The 22,394-nt window shown below is 44.0% G+C and overlaps 1 protein-coding gene across 1 annotated transcript in view; it reads left to right on the top strand.

The window, feature by feature from the left end:
• LOC139695525 (uncharacterized) overlaps nt 1-22,394 on the top strand; it is a 452,837-nt gene that overhangs the window by 318,832 nt on the left and 111,611 nt on the right. Inside the window, exon 3 of the mRNA XM_071594355.1 lies at nt 10,301-10,474. Within this exon, the coding sequence (XP_071450456.1) occupies nt 10,301-10,474 (174 nt within the window). The remainder of the gene's footprint in view (nt 1-10,300; nt 10,475-22,394) is intronic.

Genomic DNA, 22,394 nt, shown 5'->3' with positions numbered 1-22,394 from the left:
CTTATTCCTTTTGTAGTTTCTATAGTTAAGACTATTTCGGGAATATTCATCGCCCGTTTTAAAATATGTGTTCCTATCGATTGATGAGGCATTGATGTCTCCACCGATTATAACGTCGCGACCATTGTGTTGGGACAAGAATCCTTATATTTGCTGATCTAATTCTAATTTTGGATTTAGAAGTTTTGAATTGAGCAGTAAACGGTTTCCATACCATTCATTACCCGGTATTACGTCAGCCCAGCTGGCGCATGAAGTTTTAACTTCAGTAAAGGCACCGTCTCCGATTCTATTTGTTCTGTTATTTCTGTAAATGAAAATAGATTTTGGGAAAAGTACACCGGCGGCAACATCAGTGGACAACCACCTTTCTGTCCCAAAATTTATATCTGCGCCTGTGCTTCGAATAAGGAGATGATATTCTGCGACTTTGTTTTTAAAATTCGGCAGTTGACTGCCAACACAAATAATATTTCGGAAGAAACTGCGGGAGATGCCACAACAGTAACTTTTTAACGGAGTCATCCGCTAACGTGCAATACAACAATTTCAGAGTGTAAAAGTCATTTGGCTTGACCGGGATAAGAACCCCGATCCCTCAATTTCCGGTCGAGTGCTTTAGCCAGTTAAGCTATCGAGGTGTCCTCTGAAACTCTGAAATTTTGGGGGCTTTAAAGGAATTGACCTACCCGCTGACCTACACTTTAATATAAAAAAGCCTAGCAGTGCTCGAATATGATACCCGCTACACACCTGACGTTCTCAGAGGTGTAGGGAACGCCAGAACGTACCAGACGTCAGGAATACTAATTGTCAACTATGGTGTAGTTCACAAGTGAAGCAGGAGAAATTAAAATATCGATAATATAATAATAACCTAACATAATCTAACCTTGGCTCTTAGGCTACGACTTCACTTGTATGATAATACTGAACAAATAAATTTGGTAATCTTCCCTTCCAATGTGCTCCTTCCATGCTTTTCTTTTGATGGGGCTTCTCTCAGTTAGAATACATTCTGATGCCCTTAAGGATGTCAGCTGACGTCTCTTCTTCTCTGAAGGAAATCCATCATTGCATAACTTTTTGAAAATCTTGCAATAGATCTCGAGCGAGCTCTTCAAATGGAAGAGGTCATCTTTCAGCTTAATCAAATGCAAAACCCATTGCCCCGCCAATTAAACGAGGCTGTTGATCGCGGTACACTAACGGGTTCTAGTTTGCGGTACGAGGTCTATCCAATAAATACGCAAACTGGTGCAATCTGGCGGCCTTGACGCGGACTATTGCCCCGCCTACTAGCGGCGCTAGTTGCCCGAGACCCAATGGGCCGTCTTCCCTTGGCGGATCGTCGAGCTGTGCGCATGGTGCCAGCCATGTTAGTTTATGCTGTCCTTTTTTTGTCGAAAATGGAAATTGGCGAAATCACGGAGCAATGAGTCTACTTGTACATCACGTTTTTGGTGACGTGCGGTAAAAGTTATCAAGAAATAACTGAAATGTCAACAGCTGATTGCGGTGATAATGCTCGGAAGAAAACATCCGTTTTCAAGTGGATTGAATCAAACCAAATCATCAAGAAAAAGCCGATCGAAAATCAAAGTCATGCTTCTGGTTTTCTTTGATGTCGAAGGTGTTGTTAATCATGAATTTCTTCCTGAAGGACAAACAATATATGCTGAGTTCTACCTTAACAGTTCTCAAGCGTTTGAGAGATCGCGTGCGACCAAATTTGACTCAAGGCGATGGATGGATCCTTCGCACCATGACACAATGCACCTGCACATTCAGCATTGATTGTTCGCCATATTCTGTCACCAACCACTTCAATCACCATCATTGATCATCCTCCTTATTTGCCAGATCTCACCCCCTGCGACTTTTTCCTATTCCCACAGAACGCAAAAATGAGATGAGGGGATGGGAATCTCTGGGAAGATGTGGAAGACACAGTAAAGCAAGAAACGACGATAAAACTGAAAAGCCTAACTGCCAAGAGGACTTCCACGGGTGCTTTAAACAGAAGAAAAGAAGATGGAATAAGTGAATAGCGGCGAATGGAGAGTACTTTGAACAGGGGACTAAATCGATGTAGACTCAATTTTGCAAAATAAAGTTTATATGACCTCAGTTCGCGTATTTATAGGACAGACCTCGTACACCGGAAGCTATCTTATCTATCGGTTAGTGCCTTCTTTTTGATCCTAAGCAGATGAAATTGCTATTATCTAATTAATAAAGCTGTCGGTAATGTAATGTTTTTTTAGTTCGGTTTTTGGCGAAGTATTAATGTTTTCGAAATAACTCAAAATAATGAGCCCTTTTTCACTTTGTCCGCATCGTTCGGAAACAGCACGTGAAGGTTTTGCTTGTTATGATTGTTTGATCCGCATCAGTTTCATGCCAGTTACAATGCCAATTTCGACCATTGATGAGGTCACTCAAAAATTTTTCAAGAGGAGATCAAACGGGGGAGATGGGAGATATATCGACGGCACCCCAATGCATTTCCCTTCACATTTCGAAGAAAAAAAGTCCATCCCTATTTAGATAACTTGAAGAGACTCACCCACGTGGCCAGCCAGCATCTTTCTTTTGCGAGTACTGTACCGAAACGCGGTCGTTGTGCACAGCGCCGGACCGAATGACAAGGGCAGGCACCTCAAACGCCCGGAGCGCCCGTTTCGATCACCCGTGGCATTGTGAACGCCAGGCCCCCCACTCCCTCCCCCTGATAGCTCGGACCCGGAGGGGGGGCTTCGGGAAAGTCGGATTGTCTTTCGGGTGATGGGGCAAAGTTTAAGCAGTGCGCGCACACCCTGTAGTGCCAGTGAAGTCGTTCGTTCCTTTGCCGGGAAATGATGACGAGAAAATGCTGGCATTAGTTACTGTCCTTCTGATTTCTTCCATCCTGCCGTGTCCTTGGACGCCTCACCCATGCATTCCCTCGTGGTCTCGCATTGACGCTCTATTCGGATTGGACGCATCAGCTCAATCTGGGATCCCTTTAATGTACTCCTCTTGTCTCAAGAGAGTCTCTTGTCGACCGCATTCATTGCCCCTCTCTGTCATCCTCTCTCTCCGAGCATTTATTCTACTCTCTCTCGCAAATTAGTTTGTTCGGAGATTTGTCTTTGATCCTAACTCTCTCTCTCTTTCTCTAAATTGGCATTCCCAGTGTGGTGGAATACCTACCTCTTCCATTCTCTTTCCTGCCACCCAGGTGTGTCATTTAATTCTTCCGCGAGTGGCTCATTCCTCTCTCACCATAAACGTGGAGTATCCCTCGCTCGCCGTATTTCATTCATCCATGATCCTTATCCAGGGATTACCAAGTTTCGTGGAGTAACGGAGTCTGTGTGAGAATAACAGAACGAGAGAATTGAATCATGTGAATATATGTAATTCGAATGAGCAGTAATGGAAACGGAAATAATACCGATGGAGTAATAACACTCCAGGGTTGAAAACAAGACTGGAAGGGGCACGGATAGAAGGAAAAGGAACACGCGACGGCGAAGTGAAATGTCTCGCCGCCAAGGCACTGGTGGCGCGCGGGAAGCCGCGCACTGTCCATCGCCCCACCCCAGTTCGTGATCAGTGAAGACTTACATGTGCACCGTGACATAGCGTGCATCAGAGAGCTGTAATCACGGCGGAGAAAGGGATGTTCTCAAATAGGACCTTCTCGTGGGCGGCGGGAGAGGGGGGAATGGAGGGGGAGACGTACGGGAGAGGGGTTGCAAAGGGGGAATCGTCCACTTGTCCGGAGGGTGCGGGACAATGGGATGTGGAGGCTATGGCACGGGAGGGGCGGAGAGTGGGGCCGAGTTGGTGGCCGTGTGATGGACCTGAATTAGTTCGTTGCATGTTCACTTCTAAAGAATCACGAAGAGGTGTGGTCTACCCATTCATTACAAAGTTGGATCTTGGACAGTCCCTAACGAGTTCTAAGACCCCGCCACGCGGACTTTCTCTTGTTTAGGGCAAACAATTACTGTACGGTGCATTATTTCATTCTCCAGTTCTTTGTCATTTCTGCCTCCTTTCGTGCTTTTTCCGTTAATCAAGTCTCCACTCCAAGTCTAACACTGCGTACTCCCTCGCAGCGCTCGGTCTCATGGGTAAACATCGCACGACTCTACGAGGGGAGTGTCTTTTTCTTTCAATTGCCTCTAAAAAGTAATCAAGATGTCCACTTAATTTTTCTTTGTAATCCTTAAGACATAGTCACTTTGCAGAGTAATATACCTTTATCCCTGCGTTTATTGGCCTCTAGAAGACCGTAATTGTAGAACTCAGCAGATTGCGTCGAAAACCATTGCTCCGTCTCTTGGCTGACGTCATTTGTGTTGTCTAATCTCCGATCCTGCAATGGTCCTTCGGGGCGGATGTTGCAAAATTTCAAAGTCGCATCGCTTGGGTTGCCCGTCGCGCCGTGGTCGTCATTTCATCCTGGATGTCCTGGCACTGTAAAATTTTCAAATGAAGGAATTAAATCACATTGCTACCCTCCCACCCACCGTGCGAGGCGCCATACTTCAATCCATGGATTCCTGAAACGAAACAAATAAACATTAATGGCTTATATTTGCGTCATTAAATACGCAAGGATCCAATTATTATCCAGAGTAAATTTAATCCAGGTATCTCGATTATTTCTTTACGTAATAATTACTGAAAGACGATGCCCCAACATAACATTTAAATTACCCTCCACCCACTTTTTCTTCTTTCCTCGGATTTTCCCTCCGAAATTCCTCTTCTTCCACCAAATTTAAGACTGCTTTGCTGCATTGCCAATCCTTATCATACCCATCTCTCTTAAAGCTTAATCTTGGCCCGTCTTCTAGGACGCTAGACGACTAGGTTTCGGATCCATGTACCTGCGTATGTTAAAACCTTTAGTAATACCTGCTTCACTTGTTAGTACACACGTCATCGATTGCATTCTTCTAGCCAATGCTTCTTTGGCCATCCTTAATTCCCCTTCTGATGGCTCCCTGTAGCTCCCATCCCTCTCCAAGTTGCTCTCCTCATGTGCCCGCCTCTCCGTATCCTCTGGTTTGCATACTATTCCCTCCCGATTTAAGTTAGCAGTCCCAACTCTTGTGACTCTAACCATTTTGTTTCTTTTCTAGAGTACATAGAGAAATGAGTCTGCTGAAGAGTGATAAAAATACTCTGGCCATTTCCTCGCGGAATTGAAAATTTTAAATTTCCGGAAATTACTCAGTGCAGATCCTGTCTTTGAGGCAGGCGTCTTACTGCTTTTGCGGAGATGACTTAAATGCTTAAAGATAGGAATTATTTCCAATCCAGCGTATTGATCTCAATGAAAAGCAGTCGTACGTTCTCTTTCAGGCGGGTTATTGTGATTATTCGCACGTTACATTTGTGTGTGACATTACATTGCATTCATTAATAGTTCACTTTCTCAAGATTTCCAATCAAAAAAACAAGTGAAATATGCCTTAAAACCAGTTAAAAAGCTGTTGGAAGCAGTTAGTCCAGTGAATCCATGTTGGGTATTTATCTAAAGACGAAAATTCAAGGATATGTGTGTGTCATTTCGCATTGGCTACATCTCGTCCATTGACTCCACGCGTCCAGGGTTTAGGATCCATCACACTTCTGGTCCTTGCTTTCTAGTCTAACCAGATGAGCAGAGAAGAGCCGTCGCGAACGAACAGAGTGGGTCCCGTTATTGCTGGACAGGCTGCGCTGGAAAGCACTTGAAGATGAAGCACGAAGATCTACTAGCACTACCTGAAACAAATGGCTAAGACAAACAATTGGAGTTAAACGCGGACGAAGACGGAACAATTAAATCTTCGCATAACGTTCTAGCCTGAACCTCGGCGAAAACTTAAGTAAAAATTTCTGTCCAAAAAAAAACTATAAACGGGTTAATTTTCACTCGCCTCCATTACTCCTCGTTCACCACTGGTAGACTACTACTTCTGCGACAATAGATAATTTAAGGAAATAAAATAACAATTATGCCAATGGCTGGTGCCCTGGCACCCCCTGCCACACACCCTCGTGGCGACTGACAGTTGGCATTTAGGCGTATAAAAACGCGACGCAGCCTCAAGTCGATCAATTCAAAGAACTGATAAGGATTTCAGAAGTCGCGTCGTTATTTCAGTTGGAGAGTGTTTGCTGTGAAAGACAGGGAAGGGACGGAAGGAGTTTTTAAGTTGCTCGTGAAAAGAGAATAAGGGATAATGGGAAGTCGGGAATGATATAATGCGGTGAAAAAGGGACAGTGTTAAGAAATTCCATCAAAGATCTCGATAGGGATGTTAATGTTATGAGACTTTCACAAATATTGGAGAAATTGGATGCTTACTTGCAATAAATATGAGAGTTTGCAACCCTGAATCATGGATCTTCTTTGCAACTTGGGGATTTGGATGGAGCGGTGTCTTCTGGCTTCATCTTTATTATTTTGCCCATCATTAATGGCGAAAAATGAAGTGGAACATATGAGAAGCATAAATATGCTGATTATATTAAATAGTATTTACTTAAGCTGCAAAAGGTTCGTAAAAGGTATTCTCATTTAATTATCATATAATTATTAATTATTATCATTAGGTTATCATTTAATATAATGTCTAAAAAGAGACAGTAAGACGCTCAATTTATCTTTCCTTTTTAAAAAACCTGCTGGTCTAGGCTAAGTTGTTACTTGCGGTATTGTAACTGTCGTGATGTGATATTACTGTTAGTATAAAATCCGGGTTACAATATGTACAAATACATTTATCTCGTTGTTTTTTAAGGAAATAATTCACTTGATATAATTCGATATGAATGGAAAAAGAGGAAGAAGTGAGCCAAAGGAAGACGTGCTGAATCGGGGCGGGGAGCGAAGACGGCCGGGAGGAGGCTGCGGGAGATTATGTCGAGCGACGGCGGAATCTGAAAGAAAGGAGACTGCGGCGAAGAGGAGGTGGGGAAAGGGGCGGGTGGGGGGAGGAATAGGAGGCAGGGCGAGGAAGGAGCGAGGGCAGGTGGAAGAGAGGAGGAGATACGTGTGGGGAGCTGAATGGTGGCCTATTGTGATGTTTTTAGGATGCTTAGTGTCGTGTTAGGCGTGTAGCCGTGCCTAGTCTTTAGATCCATCAAATACCTAAACCTTGGCGGCCACCTAACTACTCTTAACGGTACAGGGTGATTCATTCATATTACCTGAGGGGGATTAATGTGTCGTGTCTCTTAGCAGATTTCACGAGGGTGGGGCTCCTCCGAATGCTGTGGCTCCTGCCGCAATCACAGGGAGACAATGCAGACTTCATTTTGTATCAAAATGAAGCATTTTCTTGGAGACATCCGTGATGACCTCCTAGCTGGACTTCTGGAAATGGCAATCCTCTTCTTCCTTCGACTTCCGCGCTCACCTGCCCCGATCCCGTGTGGTGATAGCTCTGGGGGTTAAGTTAGAGGTCATTTCTGTGCACCCCCTTTGCCGAGTGATTAAGAGAGGGTGAAACAAAGGATCAAACGTACAGGCGCCGCGAATGATTGTGGTAGTATGTCGCGACGCGTGCGCGCGCAGATTCAGAAGTGCCGAAGGTGAGCACGCGTGCAAAAGTTGGATATTATATTAATGTAAGAATGTTCCACCTATTACTCTATTTGTTGCAGATATTGACCAATGAAAATCCCTAAACCTCTCTGATGAGGTAATGATGAGTCGCCCTGTGTCGGCTCCCTTTGTCCGCTTTGGACGTTCCTCAACTTGGTCTCTCCCCCCCCACCCGCCGCCGCCATCGAAATCACTCGGCCTGCCAGCCCACGAGATATCCACGAGAGTGGCGGGGGAAGGATGCAAGTTTCTCATTCGATAATGGGGACGGCAATAAACGTTATTCCTGCCTAATTAGGAGGAGAGGGGGGAATCATTCCTCCCTGCGGTGTGATTAATGTGGATTCCGACGGCGATGTTCGGCGGTCGTTAATCGGCGTCTTCTTAATTCGGCGGAGGGGCTCGCTAGCGGCGACTGGGCGATAAGGGGAGGGGAGGGGGTGGGATTATGGTCCACACGAGAGGGTTTTTTTTCTCTCTCGGGCGTCCTTTATCAGTGTCTGCGATGAGGGATGAAGACGGACGATCGTAATGCGTTTCCGGAGAATGGCATCTGCGATAAACTTGGCACTCTAACCATTAGGTTTGCATGTATCTTTTTCCCATAGACTGGTTCCTCTTGCCAAATTATTGCCGCAACTCCGAAGCATTTGGGGGCTTTAAACTCGCCCAGCGTGAGACATCATGCATTGACTTCAACTCGCGCTGGTGCGCTGCCAGAGAAAATACGGCGTTTTTTCTGTGGCATTCACGTTTAGACAAGGGATCTCCATGGTACCCTCGAAAACCACCCTGGCGGGTGTTTTATTCACACATGCGCGCGCGTGGGGGGTGGGTGGCATGGAATAAGTCTGAAGCGAGGTTTTCAAGGTTCCCCGAACGCGTGGGAATGCAGCGAGGTATCCGTACGTTTTGACGCATTAATCCACTCGCGGAAAAGTAGTTTCCAGGGATTGAATTAAGATAATAGATTGGTTTAAATACTTTCATGAAGGTGATTAACTTTCTGAAAAATAATTAAGCATCTCATCCACAAAGTTAAGTGTGCTTCTGGAATGGTATTAATAGTGATAATTATTCGGGTAGGGGCAGATGTACTAAACTGGAGACTGCTCTTGTTTGGCAACTAAATAGTCACTATGTCCATTTCACTTCTTTCGTGCTTACGTGATTGCAAAATAATAGCAATATTATTCGTTCAAATAATAAATCTTAAAAATAAAATATTTAATTAATAAATATTACATCTCTTGCCCAATTTTGAAGGAGGTCTCTTCAGCAGTGATTTTGAAAATTTATTATTACCCCAATCGTACTACGGTAGGAGAGATCTTTCTCTGTTTATTAAAATTAAAAATCATAAACTCGTAATATGCCTTGAAAAGTACTATGTAAAGTTATTGCGAAACGTCAAAGACTGCTATTCATTATCAGAGGTTATATATCTATTAATTATTGGTTTTGGACCGTCTAATATCTCTCTCGCACGTATTATTTATCGCGTGGAATTCCTCCTGTTTTCCTTAAATTATTTCGTCAACAGCTCTCCCTATCCACCTGCCCACATGTCGTATCCACAAAGCCTGCTTTCTTCCCTCTTAGCTTCCTCCCTTTTATCTCGGTCGTATCCACATCCAGCTCCTTTCGCCAACCAACATATCCTCCACTTTTCTCCCTTCTTCGCATTTCCCCAACAGCCACTTCCCCTCTTCTTGCACCAAATTTGCAAGCGATGCCCACCCTCAATCTTCCTCTTCTCCTTCCAACTTATTCCCTCCATCCCTCGCCGCACCCAAGAGCCTCTCATTGCCTCAACGACTGGGTTCTCAACGCGGTTCAGACCCATGTATTATAAAACATTTCAAACTGGCACAATATGCGAAGTGGTCAGCCAACAGCTGCCGAACCATTCCTTAACGTTAGCAGACCCCTCATGTGCAAATTTCAAAGACGTGTGAGCTGACTTCTTGATTTGCGAGACAGGCTCCTGGTTTCTGGCCCATGCTACCACACACACACACACACACACACTGCTTTTCGTATTCCTCTTCCTCGAATGTTTTACTTTTGATTTTTGCGTGCCTTGTCCTTCATCAGTTCCCTTCACTTTGCGTGTGGGTCTTACAAAAATGTAATTTATTCATTTCCTCAATTATTGACCACTGTTGCGTCCATTTTCTTCAAATTACTCCGCGAAAGAATGCCTCTTTCCACACGCTTTCACTGAATTTCTCACCACGGTACTGATTAAGTTAGCCTTCCTTTTTTTTAACAAAAACAATGCTCCTGGTGTAATTACGTTTTGAAAATAATACCTACGAGCATTTTAATGCTTGTATGCTTAAGAATGCAATCACATATGGTGGTGACTCGACCAATTTGCATGAAACCAATCACAAAGTATTCGAGGCATACTAAAATTTTATAATATTTTGCAGATTATTTTGACCTTCAAGGCATTCCTGTCTTGGGAAGCTGTAACGCTGGAAGGGAATCAATGGTATTCTTCCTTGATATATTTATTCATATTTAAATTTTTAATATCTAATTAGCTGAGAACTTAACCTTCGAATTGTGTGACCAATGAGCTAAATCGTAATGGGTAACACCCTGATGATGGCCTTGAAGAAGATGATGCCGACCTCCGACTTCCTTGACAGGCTTCTTTAAATTAATCATTATTTGTCCCTCTTGTGTTTGCAGAAGAGTACACGAAGATCACGACCCCTCGCCAGGACGTGCTCTTCAAGAAGGGATATCTGATGGCAAGGAAGAAGGACGTCCCGGCGGCGACCACCAATGGCGCCACCCCATCGTCCGCCGAAGCGACCAACGGCGACGCGACCCCCAACGGGACCTCGGGCACTCACAGCGGCGGTAAGTGGTCGGGCGGGCGACACTCCTCCCCTGGACTATCGCGACACCCCTGAACCAGCACCCTCACCTCATATGTCTCGGACATTTCGAAAGACATTGGCTGTTAACATGCGAGCGATCTATATGGCTCCAATGCACGTCGCAGTGGACGTGCATCGCGAAAATTAGACAAAGAGGGGAAAGGATTGGCATCTTGGCGGTAAACTCAATTTACGGCAACAGAGCTGCTGTAGTGTTTGTCGGTCTGCCTTTCCCGTTAACGAAATCTCATGACTATTAAACGGATGAGGGAACACGGTAGGGATTTATTTTAATTAATATTCTTTTTTGGCCCATTAGAGCGCACCCATATTGAAATTTTTGTGTCATGGGAAAATGTCCCAAGTTTCATCAAGTAAAAGTGACTTTAATATATCGCGTAAAACGAGTACTTAGGTGGAGGGGAATATGCCAAAATAACGAAATTACTCGTGCCATGGTTCGCCGTTTGTTGTGGCTAATACGAATGGAGAAATATGATCAGTTGAGAGTATTTATTTATATTTTGCGTTTCGTTTTATGCAACGCTGTTCAGAATAGATGATACAAAAACTTATTTGAAAGAGCATTCTGGAGAATTAGCATCTTATGATAGGGTGGGTGGATAAAAAATAAATAATGAAAAGTCTATTTTTACTAGAGTTCTTCATTCTAGTCACTTATGTTGGAGCCATTTGCTTTTTTTGAAGAGTTTTTGCGGGAATGTGGTATTTTTTACCAGCGGCATTTAATACATTAGCGATCCTTTAAAATTGATGTGCATTTATCAAATTTCACGAGCGTGCTTTTCTTTTGCTCTTCAGGAGAAAGAACTATAGAATACGCCAGTGTGTAAGCTAATCTCATCTTCGACTGAAGTATTTTTTATCAATGTTTTTGGTTCCTAAAATGAGTTCGAAACATGGGTTGATTTACTCGAATTTGCCGTCTAAACGAGAGTGTTATCTTAGAAAGGTGGTTTATTTGGTGTGCATATCTTAACTTTTTGAAATGAACTGCGAGACTCTTCGGAATGAACCCTGGCCAGGCTTTCATTCCTAGTTAATGCAGAAGAGACAAATTGTCAGTTAAGCTAAGGGATGACCATATTTCCCAAATCCCTTTAATGATAGGCGTTTATGGGCTATGACTATGATTAATCCATTCTTTAAGATACGCATCAATCGGTGAAATAAAAGTGAAGTCTAATTATTTTAACCTTCGAAAATTAGACATCTTAGGCACCAAAACTATCCCTAAGGACTTCATTTTTCTTAGCGTATTCTTCTTCGTTTTCTATCTCTCTTAGTATTTAAGGACTACTCGTAAATGTGAACATTAAAAAAGGGAATCGAATGGTTGCTGAGGATCGTTTATCAACTTCCCATCCCGAGGGCCCGGGATCGTATACCGGCGTTGGTAGAATGTTAGAGTGACATCCCAATCCCTCCTTGGGGATTTGCGTGAAGAGAGCGCTTAAAGTGGTGTGCGTTACACGTCGGATGGGACGCAAAATTGTGTTTCTGCTCGGTATATTTTGGAAATAATGGTATACTAATGTCGTCGCCGGGTTTCCCTCTCCCACGTCCCCCTTCGTTCTAACTCCATTACGTGATTGGCAAATGCTGTGGTTGTTTTCCATTGCCGTTTCGTGCTCCTCCGTGCTTCATCCCTAAGTCTCGGTGCATTTTGGAATGGGCGAAACAAGAGGAAACGCAAATACTGCGATTTCCACCGCATTTATTTTTTTTCTCCATCGCCATCCAGAGTTTTCGCAAACTTTAATCTGACAGCCAGCAATGCCATGCGCCCTGCATCCATTGCTGAGTGTAAAATTGGTCCATTTGGTGCTCAAAATTTCATCCTTTCATTTCATCATTGCCGCTTAAACAACGTAACGCCCCTTCCAACCCATCCCCCTTCTCTCCACGTAACGCCCCATCGATTCTCGTGCCCCCCTCAACCCCGGAGATGTTACGTAATACACATGTATGTATGTCCTTTAAGTAGTCCCCCCCTTGTGTCCAATCACCAGATACGCAACCTGAAAAATACACGGCAGAGCATGTCTCTAAATACGTGTTTTATCCGCACCAGTTTCATTAGTTGTGCTTTTCACTCGCCCATCAAATAAATCTCGAGCATGGGATCTTATAGCCGTTTCCGGGACTTTCACTAACAAGATTTGATTTGAAATCTGAAGCAATTCCTCAGTTTTTCAATTTTATAGAAGAAAAATCTCATATTCATCAGATTACTGTAATATTTTTGTGTTTGTAAGAAACATCCTTTACGCCTTTTCGCTTCGCTTCTCGTTGTTAATCCCTGGAAATGTACAAATGTTTATGGGTTCCGATGTTTTGGGATTACTCTGTCGTGAAAGGGAAAATGGTACCGTGGCTTGTTTACCATGGGATATTTTTAATCCATTTCTCATTTGAATTTCAATCGATCTCCCGATTAGTATCTATTTATGGAGTATTGTTTCTTTCCTGATGAAATAATGGTTCAGCTGCATTTATTTCCACCATTTTTTGACGTGTGACTATTCTAAAATATGATTTGGATTTGTTTTAATAAACGCAGTTGAATTCCGAAGATTTCAGAGCAATCTTGAGCCAAGTTACACTGCACGTGACTGCTTAATCGTATTTCATAAATGGTCTTTCGGGGAATGTCAATGTAGTGCCGTGGCGTTAGTGTACTTACAACTATCCCCCTCGGTGATTTTCAGGGATCGGTTTTAACTTGGATGTGGACAAAGAGGAGGGAAAGGAGCGCAAATCGCGTACCCGTTCCCTCACCCGGCGGAGGCCCGGTGTTCTTGGGGGAGGGGAGAGGGGGAGGGGGTCGGACGTCACGGCCTTCCTCCCCTCCTCTCGAGAGCGCAGTGGGACCGGCCGGATCAATTCGCGTCTTCCGGCTGTGTTCTCCACCCCCCGCCCGCTAACCCACCCCCCACCCCCGCTCCCCCAACCCACCCTCCCATCCGGAAAGTTCGAGAAGGAGCGAGTTGTCGGCGGTTTGTGGGGGGGCGCCGAAGGGGGGGGTGGATGGCGCTTAAGCGGCGAGTTTGCCGGCGCCAACTCAAATACGATCAAGCGCCTCTCGTGCGAAGAAGCGAATTAGGCTACTGGTCTCTCCCCTCCTGCGATCTTAGCCTGTATATCCCTTATTTTATTTTCGATTCGGATACCCTCGCAGGGTCTCTCCCTGGGAGAGCGCGCAGGGCATTATTTCCATGTAGCAGGGGGACTCAAATTGGAAGTAGGTAAGGTGAGCGTCTGATTATGACTCGTTATGATTTGATGTGTACGTGCATGGCGAAATGAATTTTAATAAAAACGAAAGAAAGGTGAAATGAGTTATTTCGTCGATGTGGAAGACCTGCACGAGAGGAACCGAGAACTTCACTTGGGGAATATTTTGGATGGAGATGGGTTGAGTAGTGGGAACCTTTAAGGAAGCATTGTTTGGTGTTGTGAAGAGGGTTGTGGCGCGGAAGGTAGTTGAAGGCGGAGGTGTTAAATATCTAGAGGAAACATTTGTATTGACTGCAATTTAGAGAGTAGTTCTGTACGTCTCGGAAACTTGCCTTTGAAGCAATATGATTCCTCTAGTCACAGTAATGCATGCATTTCTGACGCACATTGTATGTACATTCTCGCGACGTCTCCTGCCCCAGCGAGGGATCCTGGTGAACCCTAGTAGCTTGAAAAACGCGACCCAGGAGTAATAGTAAGCATTTAAGGGATCCTACTTGGAGGGCGTCGGTTGCGGGGCGCCTTAACTTGAGGCGAGTTCAACTGAGAATGCGTGGAGGGCTGCGTGAGAAAATTGTGGGAAAATACCCATTATATTTTCGCAATTCTTCGTGTCTTCTCTTCAGGGAAACTAATTGCAGTAATCAACCTCCCAATATCCATTATGAACTGTGAGCGTTGATTAACTTAGTGGCGTAAGAAATAGCTCAATAGCTTTCGATGCTGAGTTATTTCTTACGGCCCTAATGTTACGGCCTTAAGTTTGTACTTACGATGCTGCAAGGTTCCGAAATTCAAATATTTTCATCATATTTAACCAGCATAGAAAATATTTATAGGAATTCTTTCGGTGTTAATTTTATGAGGTTCTGTTATGGTGCGCACGACATTATACAAAATTAGAGCGAGTAACTTTCCTATTATCAGAATATCCATTTGGAGCTGCGTATTAGCGGCCATAATGACGGTTGCGACCTTAACTTTGTCGCACCATTCGGATGTACAAATACTTGGTCTCATAGCATTTATGTGACGAATTTATCGTCCCCTAGTAAACATTCCTTTGTAATGCACCGTAAATCAGTTTTTTTGGGCATATTTAAAAAGCTACTAAATATATTCCTAATCACTTGATCAGAAGACAAACAAGTGATTTTCTTGGAATGAATATTACGATATTGCATCCTGTCCCGCAAGGCTTACATAAATTATCTGAGTAAATAATGTTCATTTTGATGGTATATGGCCATTTGGTGGTGGTACATAATGCCAGCCATGCGAGTGTCGTGTAACGCGTGTGTGTGTGTGTGTGTACGCATCCTGGCGACGTTATCGCGCAACTCGCTTAATTAAAACTGTCGAGTAGCAAGAGGTGCAGCTGTAGTTGGATCGTTAACTATCATTCAAGGACTTTCTGGCGTTCATTTTTGAAAATATATTTTCGGATCCGACTCTCAGCACACGAAGCTGCGCCTGCAAAGCCGACAAAGACCAAAGGTCATGCCGGGATGGATATTGTCATTGGGCCAACTGCTCTTCTCCTCGCCATCTCATTATTCTATAACACTGGCATTAAAACTGAAACCATGCAATTTGTTTTCCTAACCGTAGTATCATAAGCCTGCTTCATTAGGGTTGCCTGTCATTTATAAGTCTCACTGGATGTTATTGAAACATTTTATTCGAATGGCTAATATTTTCGCAAATGTTCATTTGTACTGCCACACATTTGTGTTAAGATTATTTTTCTAAATACCGCTGAATAAATTATCACGGGAAATATGTGAGAGACATTACATGTAAATGAGTTTTATTTAGTTCACATGTTATGCGTATTCTTCCATATTCTATTTCCCTACTAAATGGTTTGGATAAATGCTCCTTTTTTTTTCTTTTCTTAAAATCATTCTAAATTAAATCCAAATTATTGAAGACGTTATGCCTCGGAGGAACGAAATCGGAACTTTGTCGACCGCTATAGCCGACCGCAATGCCAGCCTATCAAACAAAATGCCAATTTACCATCGTTGCTGTCGAGCGTGGAAAAAATCAAGTTATTTCAGTGAAGTGGAATATTAACGGAATTCAAATCATTGTCTATTTAACCAGTTATATCAATGCATATATGTGTGACTAGTTGCAGGCGATCTTACTAGCGAGTAGTAAGTACTACTCTGAAACATTTTTCATCGTTGTACTTCTGAATTAAAACTGATTTATACTGAAGCGCGAAGAAACAAGTTTCTTTAGTTGCCCTTCCAAATAATATCATCGTTTGATGACAGATTCCTGAATGGAGTCTCTGTTGATTCCTAGAATGGAATCATTATTTGCTAACCAGGCCGAAACAGTTAACACGAAGGATAGCTTATCTCTTCCCATTGTCAATCTAAACAAAAATTTTTGGCAGCTGAATGAGAGTAGTTGTTGAAGGAAAGAAATATGCAACTTTTTGCAACAATATTATTCCGCAGCCTACATATAATAAAACACACAGTAATCAATCCGAAGGTCGGTTTGGTAGGTGACGGCAGAGTTCACCCAGTACTAAGCCCTATACGGCGCCAATTCACCCTACGAAACAGGCATATACCTGCTGATTGTATTCTATATTCCTCTCGATTAATAATCTAATTATTGCAATGGCATCACGAGTACCTCTCCCCTTCCTAAACCCAAACTGGTGGTCATCCCCTAAGTAAACATTTGCCCTGCTCTCTATTCTTTTGTTTATGATCCTGAGAACAACTTTAGCTGCGTGGGAAATCAAGCTAATTGTCCTGTAGTCCTCACATGATGTAGGCTTTACCTTTTTCGGTTTAGGAACTAAAACTGATCTCACAAAGTCTTCCGGCCTAATTCCCTCCTCATAGATACTACGTATCAGCCCATATAGCCTCTTCCTCCCACATTTTCCTAAGCCTTTTAAAAGTTCCACGGGAATGTTATCCACCTCCACGGCCTTATTTAGTTTCATCTCCCTTAATTCCCTTTCTATCTCATTGTCTAGTATGCCTGGACCTAAGCTATCATCCTCTACGTCATGTTCCTTTTCTATGTCTAACTTTGTTGGTCTAAGCTCTTTACTATACAGTTCTTCCATATATTCCTTCCATCTCTCTTGGATCTTTCCTGCGTCAACTAATATCTTACCCGCCTTATCTCTAACTGTTAGCATAGATAACTTTGCTGTGCAGCGCACCAATTTCACCCTTCCTCTGCAGACTTTCCATATCCTCGCACTGCGTCTTCCACCAAGCTTCTTTTGCTTTATTTGTTGCCCGCCTCAGTTTATTGTTTAATTCTTTGTACTTAATTTTGCCTAACTCTGTATTTGCATTCTTCCATTTTCTCCGCTCATCCATCTTTGTTATCATCTCATCCGTGATCCATGGTTTCTTAGTCCTTTTGGCGTTAACGGTTCCAAAAGTGTCTTTTGCGGCTTTCGACCACCCTTTCCTAATACTTTCCCATTTTTCTTCGATAGTACTTAGCTCTTTACCATCCTCCATGATTTCCTCTACCGTCTGTTGTTACTCCTTCCTTTTCAAATCATTTAATGCTTCTACATTCCATTTTCTGTCTAACCAGAATATAATATAGCTTATACCTTTCTGAGTCACCTGGCATTTTCCATGTATACCTGTGTCTTTTGTGGTGCCTTAACCAAGTGTTGGTGATGACTAACCCCTGTCTCCTGCAGAACTCAACTGCCTTCTCCCCGCGGTCATTCCTCGTGCCTAAACCGTAGTCCCCGACCTCGTCACCATCTCTTCCTTCGCCTACCGTCTCGTTCCAATCCCCCATCACTATCAAATGTTTCCCTGCAGGAACACACGCGATTATGTCCTCAAACTGATTGTGTATCCTATCGACCTCTTCTTCCTTATGGTTGCTCGGTGGCATGTATACCTGAATAATAACCAAGTTCGTTGGTTCTGTTTATCTCTAGTAGTAATATTCCATCCGTTGCCTGTTCCTTGTTGACTACGCTTCGTCCTACCTCTTTGTTTAATACTATGGCAACCCCTCGTTGGCTCTCGTCCCCACCGCTGTATATTATTCTATACTTATCACTCCAGTAATCCCCGCTATCCTTCCATCTCACCTCGAATAGACCTAAAATATCTATTTTTCCCCTTTCCATATCTCGCTTAACATTCCCCAATTTCCCCGTCCTCATCATTGTCCTAACAATCCACGTTCCTATTCTGACTAATTTGGTCTTATTCTCCGGCGTCGTCTGTTCTGCAGCTGCCGGTTTTCCCTTGCAAGTATTTCGTGGGATGACGACCGTGGAAGCCTTGCCTCCCCCGCTGCCGGGCACGACACACGGCCGATTGGGCCGAACCCCGTAGTTGCCAGGACTCAAAATCTGTTTAGGGACCACCATATTTATCTTGGGAATGATAATTGAGGTGGTTTCCCGTTGCCTTCCTCAAAAGTGTTTTTAACGTGACACCATCACTTATTGGCCGCCCCACTGGGGTCAGACGCCATTGCAGCCGCCTCACTGAGGTACAGACGCTGCCTGGACTACCTTTCGTCTGGCTCCTAACCTTCGACCGATCTGGCATGGGTGACCCTACCAGGAGCAATTATTATTACTCCCGCCAGCACAGCTCCAGGGGTCATCGGAACGCACAAGCCCTTCCACCACGTCAAGGTTGTAGTCCGGGGATATGTGTGTGTGTGTGTATAGATAGATCTATATGTATATACAGTATACGTATAGATACATAAATATTCAAGAAATGAAATATATCCATTAAAACTAAAACAAAACCAGGAGCGAGGATCATCAATACCGGATTCTATTAATAACATTTGCTAGCCGGTGTTTCTGAAATGCTTTAAAATATGAACTTTGGAAAATGGTCTGTTTTGATGAAGGAATTTTTTTTCTCGAAACCTATGCAGTACTATTTGGATTTGGGCAATTAAAAATTCTTTTGTGAAGAATCGTGCGTCAATTTTAATCTTTAAGAGTAGTGGTTTTTAATTATTCATTTTACGGTCAGTGGGAATGAATGGAAGCCGTATGACACGACGCTCTTAATCACAACCAAAACAGAAACAATATGAATTATTTTTGAGCTTCACATAATCCCTCTGACTCGTTATGTCTCCATCAAGTTATACGACCTGTATATGAGTCTTTTTCTTTAATAAATATATCCCTTCGTTTTCATTTCCTACGTACACATTTCTGTCGGATTTCTCGTAATAGCCTCATTTATTTCCACATAATATGTCTAAAAGCACTTCCTTTTTTCGCTTTCGTCAATTTCGCTTTTTTTCCATTGTTTTCCGCTATCCCGTATCTCAAATACCTGCAGTGTTTATTCTTCCGCCTACCTCAACGTCCAAGTTTCCGTGACTTAAAAAATGTGAAAATATATCAAAGCTTTAATCTTCGAAGTCTCGATTTTTCAATGTTTACACACATTTTTCTACGTTTTTCCGCAGTGCAGGTCTTGAAAATGGTCGTTTTCCCTTATTATTGCCCTCCAGCGAACGTTGACGAAGAGTGTAAGGTGTAGCTATGATTGGCAGTAACCGCCCTGCGTTCCACCGCTGTTGCGAACTTTATTACCCAGAGAAAGTTTAGACTTTCACAAGTCCGCTGTGGGCGGTGTGAGTGGTTAGAGCCTTTCCCTCCCTTGAAGAGAGCTTTGAAGAGGCGTCGGTGGGTGGGTGTGCCGGGATCTTCAACTTCTTCCCCCCCCACCCCAGGGGAGAGGGTCCGATGACACTTAATCAAGTGCTTCCCGCGGGAGCGCCAAATCTTCTGTCGTTTATTTTTTTGAAAAGAGGTAAATATTCGTTCGGGGTAGTTCAAAACCTTAATCTTTCTCACTCCAATTATTCTTGACGAGTTTTCTCCCTCTCCTCACCCTCCCGCCCTCTCCTTCCCCCTTTCTTACCCCCCAAACCCCAAGTTCTTTCCTCGTCCCAGCCAAACAAACCACCTGACGCTGTTTGACACTCATTTACGTCAAAGTGAGTGACGAGGGAACACATGCCCCCGACGACTGCTTTACCCACGTAATCGCAAATTTGGAACTATGTGTATCCATCAGTTATTAGTGTTTTTTTGCGCTCGAAAGAATCGCGAATGTCATTCAATCAATACATTTATTCAGCCTGATCTGCAGTGCTCCTGCGTATCAGTCATGAAATTGTTGCATTGAAATTCTCATTATCGGGGCCTTAAAATATATGTTGTGGTTGTTCTTTATGGCTCACCAGGTTTGAGGATGCGTTATGGGTTGGGCGAACGAGTCCAGGCATTCTTCACTCCATCCACTCGTGTGGCGCCCACTTTTCGTGTGTTTGCGAAAAACGCTTTTGTTTTATCTAGGAAGTGCATGTCGCTTTTACGTCCATTCGTCACATTTTCGGCTGGGCGGAGTTCGAGGGACGTGCGACTGCTTTCGGAGTCTCGTCGTGTTTAGATCGAAACGGCGAGGATGATGTCTAGGTGTTTGTATGTGTCCCCGATAGAGTTTTTTTTTTAGTTTGGGAGCAAGCAGTTCTAGGCGAACTATTCCATCCAATTATTAACACCCAACTATTCCCCCAGAGCCGTAATCAATGAATAATACCCCGTTTTCTAAACGCCTTAGTTAGAAGTGAATATTTGAGCGATTGTTCATTATTGTTTTCACTTTTCAATACCCTGCAAACCTCTGCTAGGGTGCGTGGCAATACACGCCAAATTAATTATGAACTCGGTTGCAATTCACCGCTCGGCGGCACGCACTCTACTTTCGGATTTTCGGGGAAAATGAATTTACTGTAGTTTCTCTGTGAACAATAATTATTTTAATAACCGTGAGTTGTACCATAAAATATGGGGATCTGGATGGTGCGGTGGCCAACGTACAGGCTTTCCCCCCCGAGAGGGCCCGGGTTCGAATCCCGGGAACTACATATTTTTCCGGGGTATCCCGATCCCTACTCGAGGTTCTTTGTGGAGAGCACTTCGAGTGAGTACGCCGTTCGCCGGATGGGACGTTAAACTGCGAACCCCTTGCCGCCTTTCGATGAAGAGTAGCCAAATGCCGACGCTTGGTTCATCTCTACCCTTCACTCTTTCATGTTCATCCCTAATGGCGCTAATTACAACTCTCGGTCGCCTCGCCTCAATATTAGTACTACTACCTCCACAAAATATAATCTGCGATTAAGTATTAGGTGACCTTGGGAGTGAACACAGTAATGGCGCAGGGAAGCGATGAATATACTTTTCTGCAAAAATAGGATTTACTGCTTTTTTCCGCGATTATTTGATTTGAAGTTTAGAATGATTACTGCGTTAGTTAATTCAAGTAATGAAAATCAAAATTTTTATTCTTTCGGCCCATTTCGAATTATAATTCACAATTGCTGGATTCTGACGATTGTGCGAAAAATATGATGGAGTATTCAATGGCAATACTATTTTTTTAAATTAGCCACGATATCGTAATTCCCTGTTATGTCTCACTTATTCATTGCAGCGACAGGAGCCAAGTAATATAGTCACGAGTTCATTTCCCAAAGTATGCAGAGATGCAACGGCGCCCCGATAAATAGGGTGAAGTGAGAAACGTCCGTCATGCCCCCTGCCATTCGAATGGCTGACGGGCACCACCGCGGCGGCGGCCACTTATCTTGTAAAAAGACCCAAGGTAAAAGTGACCTCCGCACAGCTCCAGCGGTTGTCGTCTCGCTTCCCTTAGTCTCGGGGCGCCGACGAATGGCTGCAGGTTTCTCGCGTCTTTCCAAGTTTCACTGGATAAATGATTTATTATTTCTAATCCTCGGGTGAATGCATGCCACGCAAGAGGGCGGCTCCGGGAAGGCGATATGGATTGTTCCGTCAAGTTAAGCATTGATTTCTCCGTGCTGCGGCCACCGAACGAACGGTTGTGTTCCCATCGCAGGGCGTGGAAGCGAGTCACTCGCATCCTTCGAGACACGGGGAGGGGTATTGGGGTGTTGAAAGAGGGGAGTTGGGGGGAGAAGACGTGGGCGTGAGCCTCGTGACCGTCGGCCCCCTTCCGCCGCCTGCCAGGAGGGGGCCGGCGATGTTGGGGGTGTCGTGGAGGGGTGAGGAGCCCCCCCGCTTCTTAAGTTAGAGGAACCAGATGCAGAGGTCCTGTGACTTGATTCCGGGAGAGGGGCGGATTCCGGGGCTAGAAAGGGGAGGGGGGTAGAAAAGGGAATTCCTCCAGCATTCTCTTCCTCCCGCTGCCTCCACCTTTTCCCTGTTCTATTTTCGTTCCAAAGCGCTCCAGTATTTTACCGTCGCGCCGTTTGACTGCGATGGCTTTCGGCGCGTTGTTTGAGGGGGTTGGGTGGGGGCGTGTGCTTTTTATTCTGGGGGGAGGGGAAGATGGTCTCCCGAGAAAAGATTTTTGGCTCTCACGAGCACGAAGGCGGTGGCGCGCTTGCGTCGTTTGTAAATTGCGGTTCCGCGTTTCTTTTTTTTTTCGAGTGTGGCCAAGTTATCAAAACCGGCTCGTTTATCGTGCTCCCCCTTCTTTATGATCGGAGAATATATTTTATCCACAATTTCAAATGTTTCCGGTCTGCTCTCGCGGAGAAATGATGATGTGGGAGTGAAAACAACTGTGCCGGAGTATTTCTCC

The sequence above is a fragment of the Hetaerina americana genome, unplaced genomic scaffold, assembly GCF_022747635.1.
Source record: "Hetaerina americana unplaced genomic scaffold, ioHetAmer1.1.p SCAF_6, whole genome shotgun sequence".
In the NCBI taxonomy this organism is placed as follows: Eukaryota; Metazoa; Arthropoda; class Insecta; order Odonata; family Calopterygidae; genus Hetaerina; species Hetaerina americana.
Note: the sequence above shows the minus strand (reverse complement) of the source record. Positions and strands in the feature narration are given on the sequence as shown.